The sequence below is a fragment of the Drosophila sulfurigaster genome, chromosome 2R, assembly GCF_023558435.1.
Source record: "Drosophila sulfurigaster albostrigata strain 15112-1811.04 chromosome 2R, ASM2355843v2, whole genome shotgun sequence".
Lineage (NCBI taxonomy): Eukaryota > Metazoa > Arthropoda > Insecta > Diptera > Drosophilidae > Drosophila > Drosophila sulfurigaster.
In genome coordinates, this window is record NC_084882.1 from 30,344,316 (window position 1) to 30,362,030 (window position 17,715).

Sequence of the window (17,715 nt, forward strand, 5' to 3'; positions counted from 1 at the left end):
AATGGCGCTGAGAATGAAGGAACAATAACAAAAACAAATATCCGCCTGCGGACCGCATAAAGCCAATGAACGTCAGTCCACTAAGACTTCACCAAGGCACGAACGAGAAAACGCGCCGGGTGCTAAAACGAAAAAAAGTAAAATTGCGAATAAAAAAAAGTAAAAAAAAAAATAAAAGAGAGAATCGACATCGACTATTTATACCCTGTTCGAAAGCCGGACATAAGCCTAATCTCCCAATGGACAAACATTTAAATGCTTCAAATTGAAGGTAAAGAAAATACTTTGAAGCCGTTATTGCTTGACCCCTTTGCGTAAGCCGCTTTTATGAGCACTTAGCAAATTGTCATAGATTATTCTTTGTTCATCAGGAAATGAATAAACTATGAACTCACCGAGTTCAAGTTAGTTTGTGAAAGTTTTAGGAAATTCATTGTTTTATCTAGTTAATTTTCATAAAATTAAGTTTTCAAAAGATAATGTCTAACGATTAAAGATTTTAAGTGACTTATTAGTTGGCAAAAGTTGAAAGATATTTTAGCTAGCTAATAAGTACATCTAATTATTCTAAGTGATTCATTAGTTGGTGCTCCAGAGAGGATTCGCTTTTGCCTTTTGTTGGCCATTCGACAAAGGAAGCAGTTAAAGCAAGTGGTGAAGCATTGTAAAGCGAACATAATAAGTTCGTAAATTGTGTTATTTTTGAAAATCCTTAGAAAGCAGACTGAAAAGAAAAATAAAAATAAAGAGACACAGAAGGACAGACAGATGGACGGACAGATGGACGGACTGACTGTGGGTTAATGCAAAACGTTGACATGGGCAACTTTTTGTATAGAACAAAAATAAAATAAGAAGCAAACAAGAACTTAATGGATTTGACTAACTGACTGACTGTCTTGACTCACTGTCTCTGGAGGAGAAAAGAGGAAGGGGGGCCACTTGGCGTATCTCCAAAAGGGCAACAAGACAAAATACGCGCCCGAGTACAAAAAAAAACACACACACACTCACAAAACCTAAGAAACTGCGTGAAAACAATTTTTAAAGTAATTTGCGTTACACGTCAGAGAGAAAGAGAGAGAGCCAAAAAAAAAAGAAAAACACGAAAAAACAGGCAGCAAAGGAAATGACAGAAAAAGGAACGAAAGCAAAAAGTTGCTCACGTCGCTGCTTTTTATTTATATTTATGAAATTTGAGGCGAGAAAAAGTTGTTGAAAAGTAAAGTGCTTTCCCAGGCAGCGTTCGCGTCGCCCGACGCTCCTCTTAACCCCTCTTTTAGCTAGTAGCCACCAAAAGCAGCAGTAGAAGCAGCAGCAGCAGCTCAGCACTCTAATACATAAAATACGCGCAGCAAATTCGCATTCAAGGGTAAAATATTGTAATTTACTCATTTGGTGGGGTTCCTCTTCATTTTGCTACTGTGTTTGGGTTTCAGTTTGCTTTTGGTCTACTAATTTGTGTGTGTTTTTTTGCGGGTGTGTGTTTTGTTTGGTTTTGCTTTGTTTACGCAGCGCAGCGCAGAGCAACGAAAGTACAACAACACAGCTTCAGCTTCAGCTGAGCTGGGATGAGCTCAAGATAAACACACACACATGTACACTCATATAGGTAGGCACAACAACATCATCATCAACAACAACAACAAGAGTAAGTGAAGTACTTACCCAAGCACGCACATGTGTGCGTCGGTGTTTGGCGTCGGCTTCGTCGTCGGCGTCAGCGTCGAATTCAAATGCAGTTTACATTTCGCCTCGATTTGCTTTTGTTTTTGTTTTCATTTTTAAGTATGGTATATTCGAATGTGTCTTTGTGTGTCTATCGCTGTCACTGTCACTGCCACTGTTATTGTTATTGTTCTTGTTATTCTTTTTACTTTTATTTTGTTTTGTTTGGGTTTGTTGTTGCTATTGTTGTAATAGCTTTTTTTTTGCTGCTGCTTGTACCCGCCTGATAACACGCAACTGAACGACACGATGGCTGCGACTATTTATTGCGGGTAAAATGTGAATTAAGTTGGGGGAAAAAAAGGCGACAAATCGCGCTATGCACTGCACTTGACAAGCGTTTGTTTTTGTGGTCGCTGTTTGTTTGTTTTGTATTTATTTTTGGTTTTTTAATTTTTATGAGTACACTAAATAGTTGATTAATTTTCATACACTATATGCTCTACTATGCTTTATTTGTTATTTGTTGTGATGCTTTATTTCTTGTTGTTGTTTTTGTTTGGAATTTTTTTTTATTTATATTTGCTATACATATTATGCAAAACTGTTTGCTCTACTGTTTTACAACCGGCGGCAATTCCGCAATTCCGACTACGACGACAACGACCAGCAGAAGCAGCAGCAGCAAGCAGCAGCTTGAAGTCCGAGCAGATGGCGGGCGGTGGGTGGATGAACGCTGCCACAGAGCTGCCCGGATTTGGTTGTACGACTTTTTCACAGCACGACGTCAAGTTGAGCACTGAGCAACAAAAATGTTGCGACCAAAAATTTCTGTGCGGGCTCCTAGCTAAATTACACCGTAACCCAAACAGTTCTCGCTCGCTCTTTCGCTTGCTTACTTGCGCTCTCTATCTCTCTCTCGCTCTCACTCACACTACTGGCTTACTCTCTCTCTCGTTGCATTGGTCTCGCTTACACTCTCTCTCTCTCTCTATCACTCTCGCTCTCTTTCTGTTGCCCTCCCTCGCTGTTGCGTCTGTGGAAGCATTCGTATTCTGCAGCGTTTGGGCTCTCAGCTTTTGCTATTGTCGCGTTTTCGTTGCTCCAGTTCGCTTTGGCGCCAGACATCAACTGATAGGGCGATGCGTAACCAGCAGCAGCAGCTGAACCAGCAGCAACGCCAGCAGCAGCGGCAACGTCAGCTTTTGCGCTATCGCTGGCGTTGGCGTAGCATGTGCTACGCTTTGTTTACTGTTATTTGGCACACGCTCTCGCTCTAGCTCTCACTCTCACTCTCTCGTAATGTCACTCCGGGAAGCACGCTCTCGCGCTCTTTCAAGGTGGCTGCGGTTGATGGCATTGACTGCAACAGTGATGCGAAATTCATAATCAAAGCTCAAACGTATTTTACAAAATTATTTTTTTATTTACAATATTTTAATATTAATAAATATATTTCTGAACTTCATATTTTTTCTTTTTATAAATTAATTTTGTAATCAGTTACTTATTAATTTTCGTTTGCATTCATTGCTATTCACATCACTTTTAGACCACAGTAAGCAAAACTCTAAACACTCTCTTTTCTTTGCTGAAAGCTAAAGCGCAGGCGCCATTTTTGTCAGTTGGCGGTCATCAATTGTTGAGCTTTATGCTGCAGACATAGTTGTTGCTCTTGCTTAAGAGCAACTGCATCCAATAATATTATTTTGATCTTCTTTCACAACTTAAAAGCATGGCTTACAAATGAAACAATTCGATTCAGAGCAATTCAAGCGACTGCTTATGAAATGCATACTTTTTATAGCATAGTTTTAGGCTGAGCAAAAAAATCGTGAATTAAACGTTGGGTCTTCACTAATTTAAATAAGATGTTCGTTTTATTTAATCCATTTTGGATTAATAATATAAAAAATTCTCCTTTATTTTGTTGTGTTGCAAATGGTCATACATTATCTGTACTAAAAAAGTATTTCTTGCATATGGTTCAACCATAACACAGAACATTACAATTTGTCTTTATTGAGTAGCAGTAGACTGAACATACTTAGATGAGCTCACTGGCGTTGGTCACATCGACATCCGGCGCTGCGGCTGCGGCCGTTTCCTCTCCGCCCTCATTGGCGTTCTCAGTGTCCTCGGCTTCCGGTTCGACTTCCACTTCCGCCTCGCGCACGCCATCCTCACATACCATGAGTGGCTTGCGTTCCAGCAGCGGTCGCGGTGTGCGTCCCAGGAATGTGTTACACACTGTGACAATGGACTCACATTCGCCCGGTTTCTTGGTCACCACAAACACGCAGCTCTGGATGACGTCGTGCGGTGTATTGTCCATCAGTTGGAACACAATGTGCTGCTCCTCGATGTCGCCATGCGTGACGAGTTTGCCATGCAAGCTGCGGTCGAAAGCGTCAAAAATGTAACTGCGAAACTGTGGCAGCATGGAAATGTGCTCAGAACTTACCCTAGGGGCTCTCCGGTAATTTTCATTTCCAACTCTGCGTATTTCGATAGCACGTATGTGTAACGTTCCTTAGCTTCGCTTAATTCCAACTGATAGATAGTTATACTTATATATTATACAAATTTAATTATGTTTCTTACTTACATCTTCTATGCAATGATGTGGAGGTATACAAATCGCAAGCTAATGCAGTAAAGATTAGAACAGTTTATTATTTATATTCATATTTTGCCCACAACTTGTTCACTCACCGATCTCTGTATAAAAATCATAATAATTAAATAAACACCGCTTCTAAGCTCCATGACTGATCAGCAATCGACGCAAACTTCAACTGAACAGAATCAGCATTAGCCATTGTTTTAGTCGCTCTCTCTGAAATATAACACCTGACGTCATTATAATTAAAACTCTGAAAATACAAAAGCTCATTCATTGGAAACTCTCACGACATATTATATATTCCATTGTCTGTTGAGCTTTACAATTTGAAATGTTTTGTTGAATATTAAGTATGCACAATTTAATTATGAAACCACAGCAGAGTTCGACTAGATCCTGCTAATCATTTATTGCGACTGAAAAATAAACTAATATATTTTGCTTGCGGCAATGGAGTAGATAAATAATTATTATGAACATATTTATTTATTTAGCTAGTGCAAATACTTTAAAATAAATAATAAAAACAGCGACACTTAGCTGAAGTCATTAAACAATTAAAATAACTGTGTTTGATACATATGAATATTAAGTATACGTAATAATAGTGCAAAGTTGAATGCTGCGAATTTAAAAATCTTTTATTCTACGTCATCCTCTAGCTAACCAGAAAATCACAAGGTTGTATCTATTCTACACAATAATGGAACACCTGCGCAAGTTTGCAGACAATTTCTCAAGGTTCAAAGCAAATAAATAAATTATTAAATTTCACTATAAAAAGCTGTGCCTGTCAACCGAACTACAACACAATCTTCGAAATCATTCTTCGGAAATAAACTACCACTTCGCAAAATGAGATCTTACACAATCATCCTGAGCTGTGCTGTCTTGGCCGCCTTCTTCGTCAGGAGCAGCGATGCAGTCGCCTGTTCAACAACTATCACCACCAACTGCACGGATTGCTCGGATGGTAACAACGCTACCAATGACGATTGTACCACAACAACAACAACTACAACTGTGGCTTCCGTTACCCTGAAACCCTCTCGCCGCATGATTGTTCGAGTTTCAAATCTGAGATATACAAATGTGAGACGTATTCGTGTGAATCGCAATGGATCTAGCTCCAGCAGCAGCACTGGAACTGGAACTACTGGAACTTCAAGCACACGCAACAGTCGCAGAACAAACCGCAATCGCAGCTCCAATCGCCGCAATGTTCGTGTGCTCAGAGGTTAATTATAAGATGATATTTTTCATGAGTGAATAAATATATACAAATTGTTATTGAACACCTATTCTTCTTCTATGCTAGTGTAGTAAATTCTTCAGTAAATTAGTATACAATATTGGTTGATTGGCTGAATATATAAAGCATACGACAAGTGGAACAGAATTATGAATATATAGATATCATCATTATTGACTTTTATTGCTTCAATTTTTACAATATGGAATACAAATAAACTTTACCCTGAAAAATTGACAACTATGCAGCTCTTTCATGACATTTATTTAAATATTTAATTATTAAATATTATCCGGTGAGGTAAACTTGCCTTCAATGAACACAATGACTTTCTGAGTGTTCACAAGGCTTTTCTTCAGCTTTATGCGCACACATATTGAAGGTACTTTGCTTATTTGTTCAACAAAAGTGCGTAATACGTGCTCTCATTAATCATAATTATTCACGAATCGCCACAAGGAAATTCCCAAATAATAGTATCTTAATGACAGTTGTGAAAATAGAAAGATAGTTCAGAATCTTTTATTTTTGTGTTTATTTATATAAGATGACATTTTTTAGACAAAATCTTCGTCAGGAAGACAAATAACAATATAAACAAATGGAATATTATATTTCAATTGAATCTGGGGTACCAAAACCCATTTGAAAGATGGATTATGATAAATGTCTGGAAATGGAAATAAAATTAAATTGCATAATTGTTGATTTTATTTGAAAACAAATAGAATTCTAATTCAAAAAGTCAGAAGCTAAGTTTGTCAAAATATTTTATTGTAAATTAAGTATTACAATATAAAATTAAATAAAATCGATTATATGATGAAAACATACCTTATGCCCCCATAAAGTTATAAAATTTTGTGCGTAATTTTAAATACCATTAAATAATTTGTAATTAAACATATTCATCCATATGCTTTAATGAAATCCACCAAATGTTCGCCACATAAGTGCCATTTGAGCCCATTGATATTTGGAGAGCTGTTTTTCTCTGTGAGAACAAATATTTAAATACTGCAAATTTGTTTGCTAAGCACTTATAAGTGTAAGCTCGCTTCGTATTACATTACGTACATAAATATGTAGCATGGGTAATTCTTTTCTTATTAAATTAATATTCCATATTAGGGGTAATGATGCTAACTAATTTAATCTTAATAACATTAACTACACCATCTTGTTTAAAAACTTTTACCTAATATATGTATATACAATACACGAATGAGTCAGTATCAAGACAGTAAGAACAAATTTCCACAGTTAAATTGTGCCAAAAATAGAATAGGCCGCTATTTAAAGTTCTTGAATTTCTTGTCTGTGAGTTCAAGCAACGCTTATGATATGTGTTAACTAACAAGGTTACATAGTTCAAACTTTAAAAAAAAGCTGCTCACCATTGCAAATATTTATTCAAGGCTCGTTGCAAATAAGACGACTCTGAATAGTATAAAAAGCCGAGCATTGTTCTAAGACTATATCACATCTTCTAGATACGTTCTTGGATAATAATCTAAATTAAACTAATATGAAGTCTTTCACAGTCGTCCTAACCTGTGCTGTCTTGGCTGTCTTCTTTATCAGGAGCAGCGATGCAGTCGCCTGTTCCACAACTGTTACCACCGATTGCACAGACTGTTCAGAAACAGCTAATGCCGACGAACCTGATTGTACCACGACAACAACAACAACAACCACAACTGAGGCATCCGTTACTCTGAAACCCTCACGCCGAATGGTTGTCAGCGTCTCCAATCTGAAATATACGAATGTGAGACGTATTCGTTTGAACCGCAATGGATCTAGCTCCAGCAGCAGCTCAAGCTCTGGAACTTCAAGCAGCTCTCGCAACAGCCGCAGGACCAACAATCGCTCAAGTCGCCGTGGCCGCAATGTTCGCGTTCTCAGGGGTTAGACATAAAATAATATATTTCATCAATAAATAAATTTTACAAATTGTTTTTAAAAAATATATAGTCTTTTTCTAAAAAAAAGGTTAAATAAAGAACATAAGTCATGCATAGTAGCTAAAGCAGAATATAAAGTATACGTTCATATATGAAGATATATTTTATATAAAGCATACGCCTAGTAGAACAAATATTGCAATCATACTTTATAGGCATCATAATTTTTGCAGATTTAAAAATGTTTTCTGTTTTTTAACAAACCAAAGGAGTACCCTGAAACTCTATGCTGCCAACTTGGAAATTTGTTGAGCCATTACAAAAAACTACCACGAAATTTTGAATTTCGAAATTATACCAGGGGTTAAAGATTTAAATTTATAAATATAATATAATATATATACTGTATATAGAAATTTATAATAAAATAGCAATTTTCTAAATCAATAAGCATTTTAATTTAAAATAAACTTTTTATATAACATGTCAATATTCATCAATCATTTTCCTAGATCTTAGATTACAACTACCATTGACAATTTTCAAATTATACAAATGTCAGCAAATTTGATATTACTTCAAATATGTTTACGATGCAATTATAAGCTTTTATTGGTACAATATAGTAATTGTTTCTATAATGAATTAAAATTCAATTTATGGGCTTTAAAGCTCAACCTTGTCTTTGTATATCACAATTTCAATTTTGTACAATAAATAATATGTCAGTGTCAAAGAAGTAGGAACAAATTTTATTATTTCTATTATCCCAAAAATAGTCAAGCTAGTTGAGTTTTTTAAAATCCTTGAATTAGGTCTAAGAGTTCAAGCAATGCTCATGTTTTAGCAAACAATGTTTCATAATTCTGACGAAGACAGAACTTTGCTTAACAACATACAAAAAAGCTGCTCACCATGGCAAATATTTATTCAACGTCTGCTGCAAATAAGTCGACTCTGAATAGTATAAAAAGCCGAGCATTGTTCTAAGACTATATCACAATTTCTAGATACGTTCTTGGATAATAATCTAAAAGCAAGAGAATGAAATCTTTTACAATCGTCCTAACCTGTGCTGTCTTGACTGTCTTCTTCGTCAGGAGCAGCGATGCAGTCGCCTGTTCAACAACTGTCACCACCGATTGTACGGATTGCACATTAACTGCCAACGCTGATGCAGCTGATTGTACAACAACAACAACAACCACAACTGAGGCATCCGTTACCCTGAAACCCTCTCGCCGCATGGTTGTCAGCGTCTCCAATCTGAAATATACGAATGTGAGACGTATTCGTGTGAACCGCAATGGATCTAGCTCCAGCAGCAGCTCAAGCTCTGGAACTTCAAGCAGCACTCGCAACAGCCGCAGGACCAACAATCGCTCAAGTCGCCGTGGCCGCAATGTTCGTGTTCGCAGGGGTTAGACATTAAACAATATTTTCAATCATTAAATAAATATTTACAAATTGTTATATAAAATTTATATCGTTTTTCATCTAAAATAAGGTGATCTTTTAGTTTAAGCAAAATGTAAAGCATACGACCAGTGCGACATAAATTATAGATATTCTCTTCATATAAAGCATACGACTAGTGCAACAAATATTGCCGTCTTAATTTAAAGACATCCTCTTCACAGATTCTTGTTGCTTGCACAAAAATTTTCCATTATTTTTTAATAAAACAAAACTCTACTTCGAAATTCTAAATTGAAAACTAAGAAACTTTTTAATATCATATAATCCGCATACAATTTTGATCACGAAATTTTGAATTTTAAAATAATATCCGGTGAAGAAGAAAAAGAAACACAATGAATGCCTAGAGTTTATGTTTTTCTCCAGTTAAATGTTCAGCACAAGTACCTAACCAGGGATTGATGATATATGTAAATTGTATTTTCTAACAAGGAAATTTATGTTTTTTCTTTTTAATTATTTTTAATGAAATACTAAAACTACATTCATAATATTTTAAGATTCAGTAATTATTTTCATGCTTATTTATATTAATTGATTTTTTTTAATTATTCCAAAAATATCAACTATTTGGTAGTATAGATATTGTATAAATTATAACAAATGCGCGCCACGTTAGCCCTTTGACATTTTGAGAGCTGCTTTCTTCTTTATGAACAAATATTTAAATTCAACTAATTTGTTTGCTGAGCAATTATTTTTATAATTATGAAAATGTTCTATTTTTGGAATTTCCATTTTATAAGCCTCAATACATGTGTCACTGTTAAGGTAATAAGAACAAATTTAAAAATTTTCCGCTCTCTCAAAAATAGCTAGCTAAGGCTGTTATTAAATGTTCTTGAATTTGGTTTAAGAGTTCAAGCTATGCTCATGTGTTAACTAACAAGGTTTCATAATTAAGGCGTGCATAGTTTTTGGCTTAACAATTAAAAAAAAAGCTGCTCACCATTGCAAATATTTATTCAACGTCCGCTGCAAATAAGACGATTCTGAATAGTATAAAAAGCCGAGCATTGTTCTATGAGTATATCACAACTTCTAGATACGTTCTTAGATAATAATCTAAACTCAAACAATATGAAGTCTTTCACAATCATCCTAACCTGTGCTGTCTTGGCCGTGTTCTTCGTCAGAAGCGGCGACGCAGTCGCCTGTTCCACAACTGTCACCACCGATTGCACGGACTGTTCAGAGACTGCTAATGCCGACGAACCTGATTGTACCACAACAACAACAACCACAACTGAGGCATCCGTTACCCTGAAGCCCTCTCGCCGCATGGTTGTCAGCGTTTCCAATCTGAAATATACGAATGTGAGACGTATTCGTGTGAACCGCAATGGATCTAGCTCCAGCAGCAGCTCAAGCTCTGGAACTTCAAGCAGCACTCGCAACAGCCGCAGGACCAACAATCGCTCAAGTCGCCGTGGCCGCAATGTTCGCGTTCTCAGGGGTTAGACATAAAATAATATATGAATTTCATTAATAAATAAATTTTACAAATTGTTATTAAAAAATATATCGTCTTTTTCTAAAAAAAAGGGAAAATAAAGAACATAAGTCATGCATAGTAGCTAAAGCAGAATATAAAGTATACGTCCTTATATGAAGAACCATTTTAAATAAAGCATACGCCCATTGGAACAAATATTGCAATCATACTTTATTAGCATCATATTTTTCGGTTTTTATAAGTTGGAGATTTACAATTTTGTTTTCTGTTCTTTTTTAACAAACGAAAAGAGTAACCTGAATTGCGAAGCTGACAACATAGAAATTTGTTGTGCCCTTACAAAAAGCTGCCACGAAATTTTGATTTTCAAATTTTACCAGGGATTAAAGATTTAAATTTATAAATATAATATATATATATATAAATTAAAATGCATATTGATTTAGAAAATTTATATTTTATTATAAATTTCTATATACATATACATAAAATATTAATTTTCTATTATAAATCAATATGCATTCCAATTTAAAATAAACTTTTTATATAACATGTCATTATTCAACATTTATTTTCCTGCTCATATTATGATAATTAAATAATTTTTAGTTATTCTATAGATTTCGACCACCATTGACAATTATACCAAATATTCGCCATCTAAGTTCATTTTCTGACATGTTTTACTCTATGTGAGCAAATTTCTGATTACTACAAATATGTTTTTGATGCAATTATAAGTTTTTTTAGTATAATATATTTAATCTTTCTATAATGAATTAAAATTCAATTTATGGGCTCTGAAGCTCAAAACTTGTCTTTGCATATCAAATTTCAACTTTTTACAATAAATAATGTGTCAGTGTCAAAGTAGTAGGAATGGAATTATCCCAAAAATAGTCAAGCAAGTTAATTGAGTTTTTTAAAATCCTTGAATTAGGTCTAAGAGTTCAAGCAATGCTCATGTGTTAACTAACAAGGTTTCATAATTTTGACGTAGACAACATAAAAAAAAAAGCTGCTCACCATTGCAAATATTTATTCAACGCCCGCTGCAAATAAGACTCTGAATAGTATAAAAAGCCGAGCATTGTTCTAAGACTATATCACAACTTCTAGATACGTTCTTAGATAATAATCTAAATTAAACTAATATGAAGTCTTTCACAATCGTCCTAGCCTGTGCTGTCTTGGCAGTGTTCTTCGTAAGAAGCAGCGATGCCGTCGCCTGTTCAACAACTGTCACCACCGATTGCACGGACTGTTCAGAGACTGCTAATGCCGACGAACCTGATTGTACCACAACAACAACAACCACAACTGAGGCATCCGTTACCCTGAAGCCCTCTCGCCGCATGGTTGTCAGCGTTTCCAATCTGAAATATACGAATGTGAGACGTATTCGTGTGAACCGCAATGGATCTAGCTCCAGCAGCAGCTCAAGCTCTGGAACTTCAAGCAGCTCTCGCAACAGCCGCAGGACCAACAATCGCTCAAGTCGCCGTGGCCGCAATGTTCGCGTTCTCAGGGGGTTAGGTTTAAGATCATATTTATCCTCAGTAAATAAATGTTTACAAATTGTTATTGAAAATTTATATCGACATTTTTTAAAAATATTAGGAATTCAGTCCCCAATTTTAGACAACGTAAACTATAAAGTATACGAACAATGCATCATAATTTATAAATATCCATTTGCAACAAATATTGCAGTCTTCATTTAGAGACATTCTCTTTTTAGTTTTATTATTTTATATTAATAAAAAAAGATTGTTTTCTATAAACAATAAAAAATTTATTTATTTATTCAATATGCATAAAAGTTAGAACGAACTCTATTAAATAATAAAACCAATTAAATCATTTTAAATTCATTAAAAAACATCAACTTATCGGCGGCATAGAAATTTTATAAATTATACCAAATGCGCGCCACCTAAACCCATTGACATTTTTAGAGCTGTTTTCTAAGTGTCAACAAGTATTTAAAAAGCAACAAATTTGTTGCTAAACAATTACTGCTTATTTGGGCTAACATTCAATAATTAATTTCACAATGAGGTAAAATTTCGTTGATGTACAAGAATTTTCGCTTGAATATACAGTTTTACCTCATGGCTTTATATTTTTGCGCAATAAATAATTGCGCAGGATTCATTGTCAAATTAGTAAGTACAATTTTTAAAATTTCCATTATCCCAAAGATTGTCTAAATAGCTTAGGCCTTTATTTACAATCCTTGAATGTGGCGTGCGAGTTCAAGCAATGCTCATGCTCTCACTAACAAGGTTTTACAGTTCAAACGTGTCTAGTTTTTTTCTCAATAATTGCAAAACAGCTGCTTAACATTGCAAATAAACATTCAAGGCCCGCTAAAACTAAGACCACTCAGAATGGTATAAAAAGCAGAGCATTGATCCAAAACTATATCACAACTTCCAAATACGTTCTTGGGAATTAAACTAAACCAAAAAACAAAGAAAAATGAAATCTTTCACAATCGTCCTAACCTGTGCTGTCTTGGCCGTATTCTTCGTCAGGAGCAGCGATGCAGTCGCCTGTACAACAACTATCACCACCAATTGTACGGATTGCACATTAACTGCCAACGCTGATGCAGCTGATTGTACCACAACAACAACGACCACAACTGAGGCAACCGTTACTCTGAGACCCTCTCGCCGCATGATTGTCAGCGTCTCCAATCTGAAATACACAAATGTGAGACGCATTCGTGTGAATGGATCTGGATCTAGCAGCAGCTCCAGCTCTACTTCAAGCACACGCAACAGCCGCAATTCCAGAAGAAACCGCAGCAACAATGTTCGCGTTGTTCGGGGTTAAATCTAAGAGTTGTTTGTTTCGTTGTTAATAGAACTCTGTTTTAATCATCTAATAAAAAAAGTATTTGACAAGTATAAGTACAATGCCTACAATTATTTTAAAAATGCAGCGCCTAAGGGTATGCAGCAGTTTTTATACTTTTTATAGCAATCAGCTTTTGTTGCTCATTGTCTTTACATAAAAATGCTGCTTTGACAGATAATTTTAGTTGAATAATGTTTTAAATTTTATAAACATGCCAAAACCTATACATAATTTCATTTGCTATCAAAATAAATTTACCTACAAGTTTATTTAACAAGATAAGAAGATATAAATTATTTTTTATGTAATATTTCTCTACTTAATTTATGAAATCCTTAGAGTAGTAGTCCTTAAAAATAGTATAGATCGTAAGCCATGAATTTTGTGGTGAGTCTTAACTAATAAGTCATTCAATGTTTATTCATCTCTACAATAAATTAGTAAATTTATTATGCTTTGATCTCCATTCTTTTTAAGAACAATTTGTTTTATTGATCTGTTGCCAAGATTTCGAAATAACCTGACACTAAAATGGTAAGATTCTAAGCGGTACAACAACTGATTACATATTAAAAGAGTTAAGTTCAAATAACATTGCATAAAACACATGTGTGCCCAATTTAACATGTCGATATGTTGAATTAAACTGTGAATTGTTATAAAAAGAAGGGTCGGCTTACCAAAAATTACATTCATCATTTGACACAACAAATTAGCAGAATTAACATGAGGATCGCAACAGTTATTTTTGGATGCACCTTGGTGGTATTGTCTTTGGTACAATACAGCGATGCGGTGGACTGTTCCGCTACAGTGACAACGGATTGTACATCAACGACAACAATAAGCCCGAGTACATCATCCACAACCGTATCGTCAATCCCATCAAGAAGGCGTTTGTTGCGTCGCATCAACGCTCTGCAAAGGAAGCTCAGCAATTGCAGGATTCGAGTCACTTCATTGAAAAACCAAGTCGCGAGTCTGAGCTCCAGCAGCAGCAGCAACGGCCTCAACAGCCTCAACACCTTGAAGAACCAGCTCTTCGGTTAAACAATAGCAAACAGCAACTAGAACATGAGTATCACAAAACAAACTAGGACCCAATTGTCTCTTATTATAATAGAATAAATTTGTAGTATAATGAATACTTTTGTGCTTTCTCTCTACTGATATAGTAAATAATATATGACGGTGATAGACCTGCATATATATTATATAGTCAATTTATTGACCGACTTAGCTGCTACAGGTCATAAATTGATTATCAAGTAGATAAGAAGAGAAGCGCAGCAAGAAATAGCAAAATGCAATAGAATGAGATGGAAAATCGCAGTCACATCACTGAGGTCACTTAATAGTTGATCTCATTTTGATAATAATTATACAAATTTTGATTGACTCAATGTCACGAGATGTAAATTTAATTGATGGAGGCGTTTTTTCCCAGTGCCAATTAAATACGCCTGATCAAATTAAGCAGCCAAATAAGTTCAATGCATATTTTATTCTGTCATTTGTTCGACTTGACAGCTTTAGTTGTGTTTCTTCACCACTTTGCCATCGGGGCAATCAAAGGTGACTTCATTGCCATTGGGCAACCAGGGCTGTGACCAGATGTTCACATTACAAGTCTTGGTGCTGTTCTCAGAAACGAGCTCCACTTCGTAAATGTATTTGGTACCCGAAACAACTTGACGACGAGCTGAGATAACTTTGCCCAATCTAGAGTAATGATAGAAGAATTTATTTAATAACATTCGCAATTGAATTGTAATTAGTACTCACTTATAATTTGGTCCATCGCCACTAGCCAGCTTCTCCAATGAATTGTTCAGCACATTCGTAGCAGACACCAGATCATCGCCACTGAGTTCAGTCACTCCACCGGGAACCTAGAATCCAATACAATGCAATAATTAATAAATATGTTTTACGAGTATACTTAATTTTACAAGGTAAACTTACGCCCACTTGAGCCGAAGCAAAGGCAAGTGACAAGCCCACAATGAATACAACTTTCATAGCAAACATTTTTTCTATTTTTTCTTCTGCACAATGCACAGCACGATCACAGACTGAATTCGCAGCTCATCACTCGGCTTTTATAACGTTTCGCTAGCGTAGGTAAGATATAAAAAAAAAGAGAGAGAGCATTCGAAATATCAGAGAATTTTGTGACGTGCGAGTGCCGTCAGTGCTTCAAATGAATAATTTTATACAAAAACAGATTCATGACAATACAAAGTCACGAGACACCAGTAAACGAGATCAATCGGCAGTTTAACTAGTTGTGTATAAGCATTTAAATTAATTAATTTATAAATTAATCTCCACTGAAACCAAAATAAAGTAAACAGCTGCAGCAAGCAAATAAACATGCATATTACTTTATAATATACTTGTTTATAAACACTTCACATTGCCTTTGTTTGAGCGGTGTTAATTTTGCAGGGAAACCACAATTTGCTTATAATTAAATGATTACAAACACATACTTGCTAATTTGCCATGCAAATTTCAATATATTTACATAATTATATAGCGTATTAACTTTGACAGACCGGTTAGAAACCCAGCCCATTTTTTTGTTCAAACAAACTAGTTCGAAGTTCAAAATTTATAATTTGCATTTCGGGACTTTTTTTAGAATTACGTGTACATGTTATGTATGTATGTAGACATTTATCGCATGGAAAATTTTTGGAATATCAAAAACAAATAGAAGTTCTAGTCAATTGCCTAGTTGAAGAAGAGATAAACAATGTCAACAATTGCCATCTGTCTATGTTTGAACTTGTCAAACATCATTGCTTCTGTCTTCCATGTTTGTCGCCATTCAAATTAGTATTCATGAGTTGAAGGTTTGCCGATCGCAACACATGCTATCAAATTGAATATACACATCATCAGCTCTTTCTCCCATGCAAATAATTCGTATTTCAAATATAATCAAAACTCGTTTATAATGCATAATGTATATATAAACATTGATATTCTTTGAGCTTTATTTTATATATTCATAATTAAATATGTATAAAGAGAACACATAATAATATGTATTCGTGCAAGAATAATACAAATTCAAGATTGGAAAGCCGACTCATAGGTCAAAGCAACAAAAATTGATACGACGGCTTATCAGTTCATAACTCAAAACATTACACAGCTGTATTTACCAACCTTGTATAGTGAATACTAGCTAATGTAAATACTACACAATATAAGCACAAATTAATATTAAATTACCCTTTGAGTCGACTTTAATATATTAAATACTTTTCAAATAAAATATATATTTTTTGTATTCACTCAAGCTAAGATAATTTCCACTATTAAAGAAAGAAATAATAATATACAATATGTCACAGTTCTTTGAGCGATAACATCTAATGCTAAAAGTGATTCCGATTTTGTTATGGAAGACAAGGAAATGTTGAATTTATGTCAATTGCCAAACCGTGCTTACTTTTCTCAATTAAATGTATGTTAATATATTTTCAATTTAAATTCAAACCGCAGGTATTCCTAATAAATCCAAAAATCGGACACAATATTATAGCAGGCAGACTAAACAGTTCTTTAATCAGCGAAACCACTCTTAGTAGCGAATCGACATTGGAACTTATTCGACTTGACAGCTTTAGTTGTGTCTCTTCACCACTTTGCCATCGGGGCAATCAAAGGTGACTTCATTGCCATTGGGCAACCAGGGCTGTGACCAGATCTCCACATTACAATTCTTGGTGTTGTTCTCAGAAACGAGCTCCACTTCGTAAACGTATTTAAAACCCGAAACAAGTTGACGACTAGCTGAGATAACTTTGCCCAATCTAGAGTAGAAGAATTTTTATCAATAACAAAACGAATTACTCCTTGTAATTTGTACTCACTTATAATTTGGTCCATCGCCGCTAGCCAGCTTCTCCAATGAATTGTTCAGCACATTCGTAGCAGACACCAGATCATCGCCACTGAGTGGAGTCACTCCACCGGGACGCTATAATCCAATACAATGCAATAATTAATAAATATGAATTATACTTAATTTTGCAAGGTAACATATTACTTGAGCCGAAGCAAAGGCAAGTGACAAGCCCACAATGAATACAACTTTCATTCCAAACATTTTTCCGATTTTTTATTCTGCACAATGCACAGCACGATCACAGACTGAATTCGCAGCTCATCACTCGGCTTTTATAGCGTTCCGCCAACGTAAGTAAGATATAAAATAGAAAGAGAAATATCAGAGAATTTTTGTGATCAATCGGCAGTTTAACTAGTTATGTATAAGCATTTAAATTAATTAATTTATAAATTAATATCCACTGATACCAAAATGAAGTAAACAGCTGCAGCAAGCAAATAAACACGCATATTGCTTTATAATATACTTGCTTATATAATACTACACAATATAAACACAAATTAATATTTGAGACGACTTTAATATACATAT

At 35.0% G+C, this 17,715-nt stretch overlaps 9 protein-coding genes across 9 annotated transcripts in view; 5 read left to right on the forward strand and 4 right to left on the reverse strand.

Annotated features, from left to right (window-relative positions):
* The window catches only part of LOC133838474 (cGMP-specific 3',5'-cyclic phosphodiesterase), a 60,210-nt gene extending 57,284 nt beyond the window's left edge, over positions 1–2,926 (reverse strand). Inside the window, exon 1 of the mRNA XM_062269593.1 lies at positions 1,669–2,926. The gene's annotated coding sequence lies outside the window, so the exon portion shown is untranslated. The remainder of the gene's footprint in view (positions 1–1,668) is intronic.
* Positions 2,927–3,573: 647 nt separating this feature from the next.
* Positions 3,574–4,599, reverse strand: LOC133838476 (uncharacterized). The gene is made up of 5 exons (XM_062269594.1): positions 4,585–4,599; positions 4,384–4,507; positions 4,277–4,315; positions 4,133–4,221; positions 3,574–4,064 (listed from the first exon to the last, which is right to left on the reverse strand). The coding sequence occupies exons 2-5, from the start codon at positions 4,435–4,437 to the stop codon at positions 3,716–3,718; spliced, it is 531 nt and encodes a 176-aa protein (XP_062125578.1). The 5' UTR covers positions 4,438–4,507; positions 4,585–4,599; the 3' UTR covers positions 3,574–3,715.
* A 316-nt stretch (positions 4,600–4,915) lies between these two features.
* On the forward strand, positions 4,916–5,657 carry LOC133838478 (uncharacterized). Its single transcript, XM_062269596.1, has one exon. It carries the CDS (start codon positions 5,150–5,152, stop codon positions 5,534–5,536), a length of 387 nt encoding a protein of 128 aa, XP_062125580.1. The 5' UTR covers positions 4,916–5,149; the 3' UTR covers positions 5,537–5,657.
* Positions 5,658–6,770: 1,113 nt separating this feature from the next.
* On the forward strand, positions 6,771–7,461 carry LOC133836792 (protein new-glue 3-like). Its single transcript, XM_062267378.1, has 2 exons — positions 6,771–6,789; positions 7,091–7,461. Exons 1-2 carry the CDS (start codon positions 6,771–6,773, stop codon positions 7,459–7,461), a joined length of 390 nt encoding a protein of 129 aa, XP_062123362.1.
* A 754-nt stretch (positions 7,462–8,215) lies between these two features.
* LOC133836793 (uncharacterized) lies at positions 8,216–8,878 on the forward strand. The gene has a single exon (XM_062267379.1). The coding sequence runs from the start codon at positions 8,498–8,500 to the stop codon at positions 8,876–8,878; it is 381 nt and encodes a 126-aa protein (XP_062123363.1). The 5' UTR covers positions 8,216–8,497.
* A 1,134-nt stretch (positions 8,879–10,012) lies between these two features.
* Positions 10,013–10,397, forward strand: LOC133836795 (protein new-glue 3-like). Its single transcript, XM_062267380.1, has one exon. The coding sequence runs from the start codon at positions 10,013–10,015 to the stop codon at positions 10,391–10,393; it is 381 nt and encodes a 126-aa protein (XP_062123364.1). The 3' UTR covers positions 10,394–10,397.
* Positions 10,398–11,542: 1,145 nt separating this feature from the next.
* Positions 11,543–13,232, forward strand: LOC133836796 (uncharacterized). The gene is made up of 2 exons (XM_062267381.1): positions 11,543–11,919; positions 12,929–13,232. Exons 1-2 carry the CDS (start codon positions 11,543–11,545, stop codon positions 13,230–13,232), a joined length of 681 nt encoding a protein of 226 aa, XP_062123365.1.
* A 1,509-nt stretch (positions 13,233–14,741) lies between these two features.
* On the reverse strand, positions 14,742–15,368 carry LOC133838483 (sarcocystatin-A-like). Its single transcript, XM_062269603.1, has 3 exons — positions 15,222–15,368; positions 15,042–15,148; positions 14,742–14,978 (listed from the first exon to the last, which is right to left on the reverse strand). The coding sequence occupies exons 1-3, from the start codon at positions 15,285–15,287 to the stop codon at positions 14,789–14,791; spliced, it is 363 nt and encodes a 120-aa protein (XP_062125587.1). The 5' UTR covers positions 15,288–15,368; the 3' UTR covers positions 14,742–14,788.
* Positions 15,369–16,290: 922 nt separating this feature from the next.
* On the reverse strand, positions 16,291–17,382 carry LOC133836797 (sarcocystatin-A-like). Its single transcript, XM_062267382.1, has 3 exons — positions 17,323–17,382; positions 17,147–17,253; positions 16,291–17,086 (listed from the first exon to the last, which is right to left on the reverse strand). Exons 1-3 carry the CDS (start codon positions 17,380–17,382, stop codon positions 16,897–16,899), a joined length of 357 nt encoding a protein of 118 aa, XP_062123366.1. The 3' UTR covers positions 16,291–16,896.
* Positions 17,383–17,715: the final 333 nt, after the last annotated feature.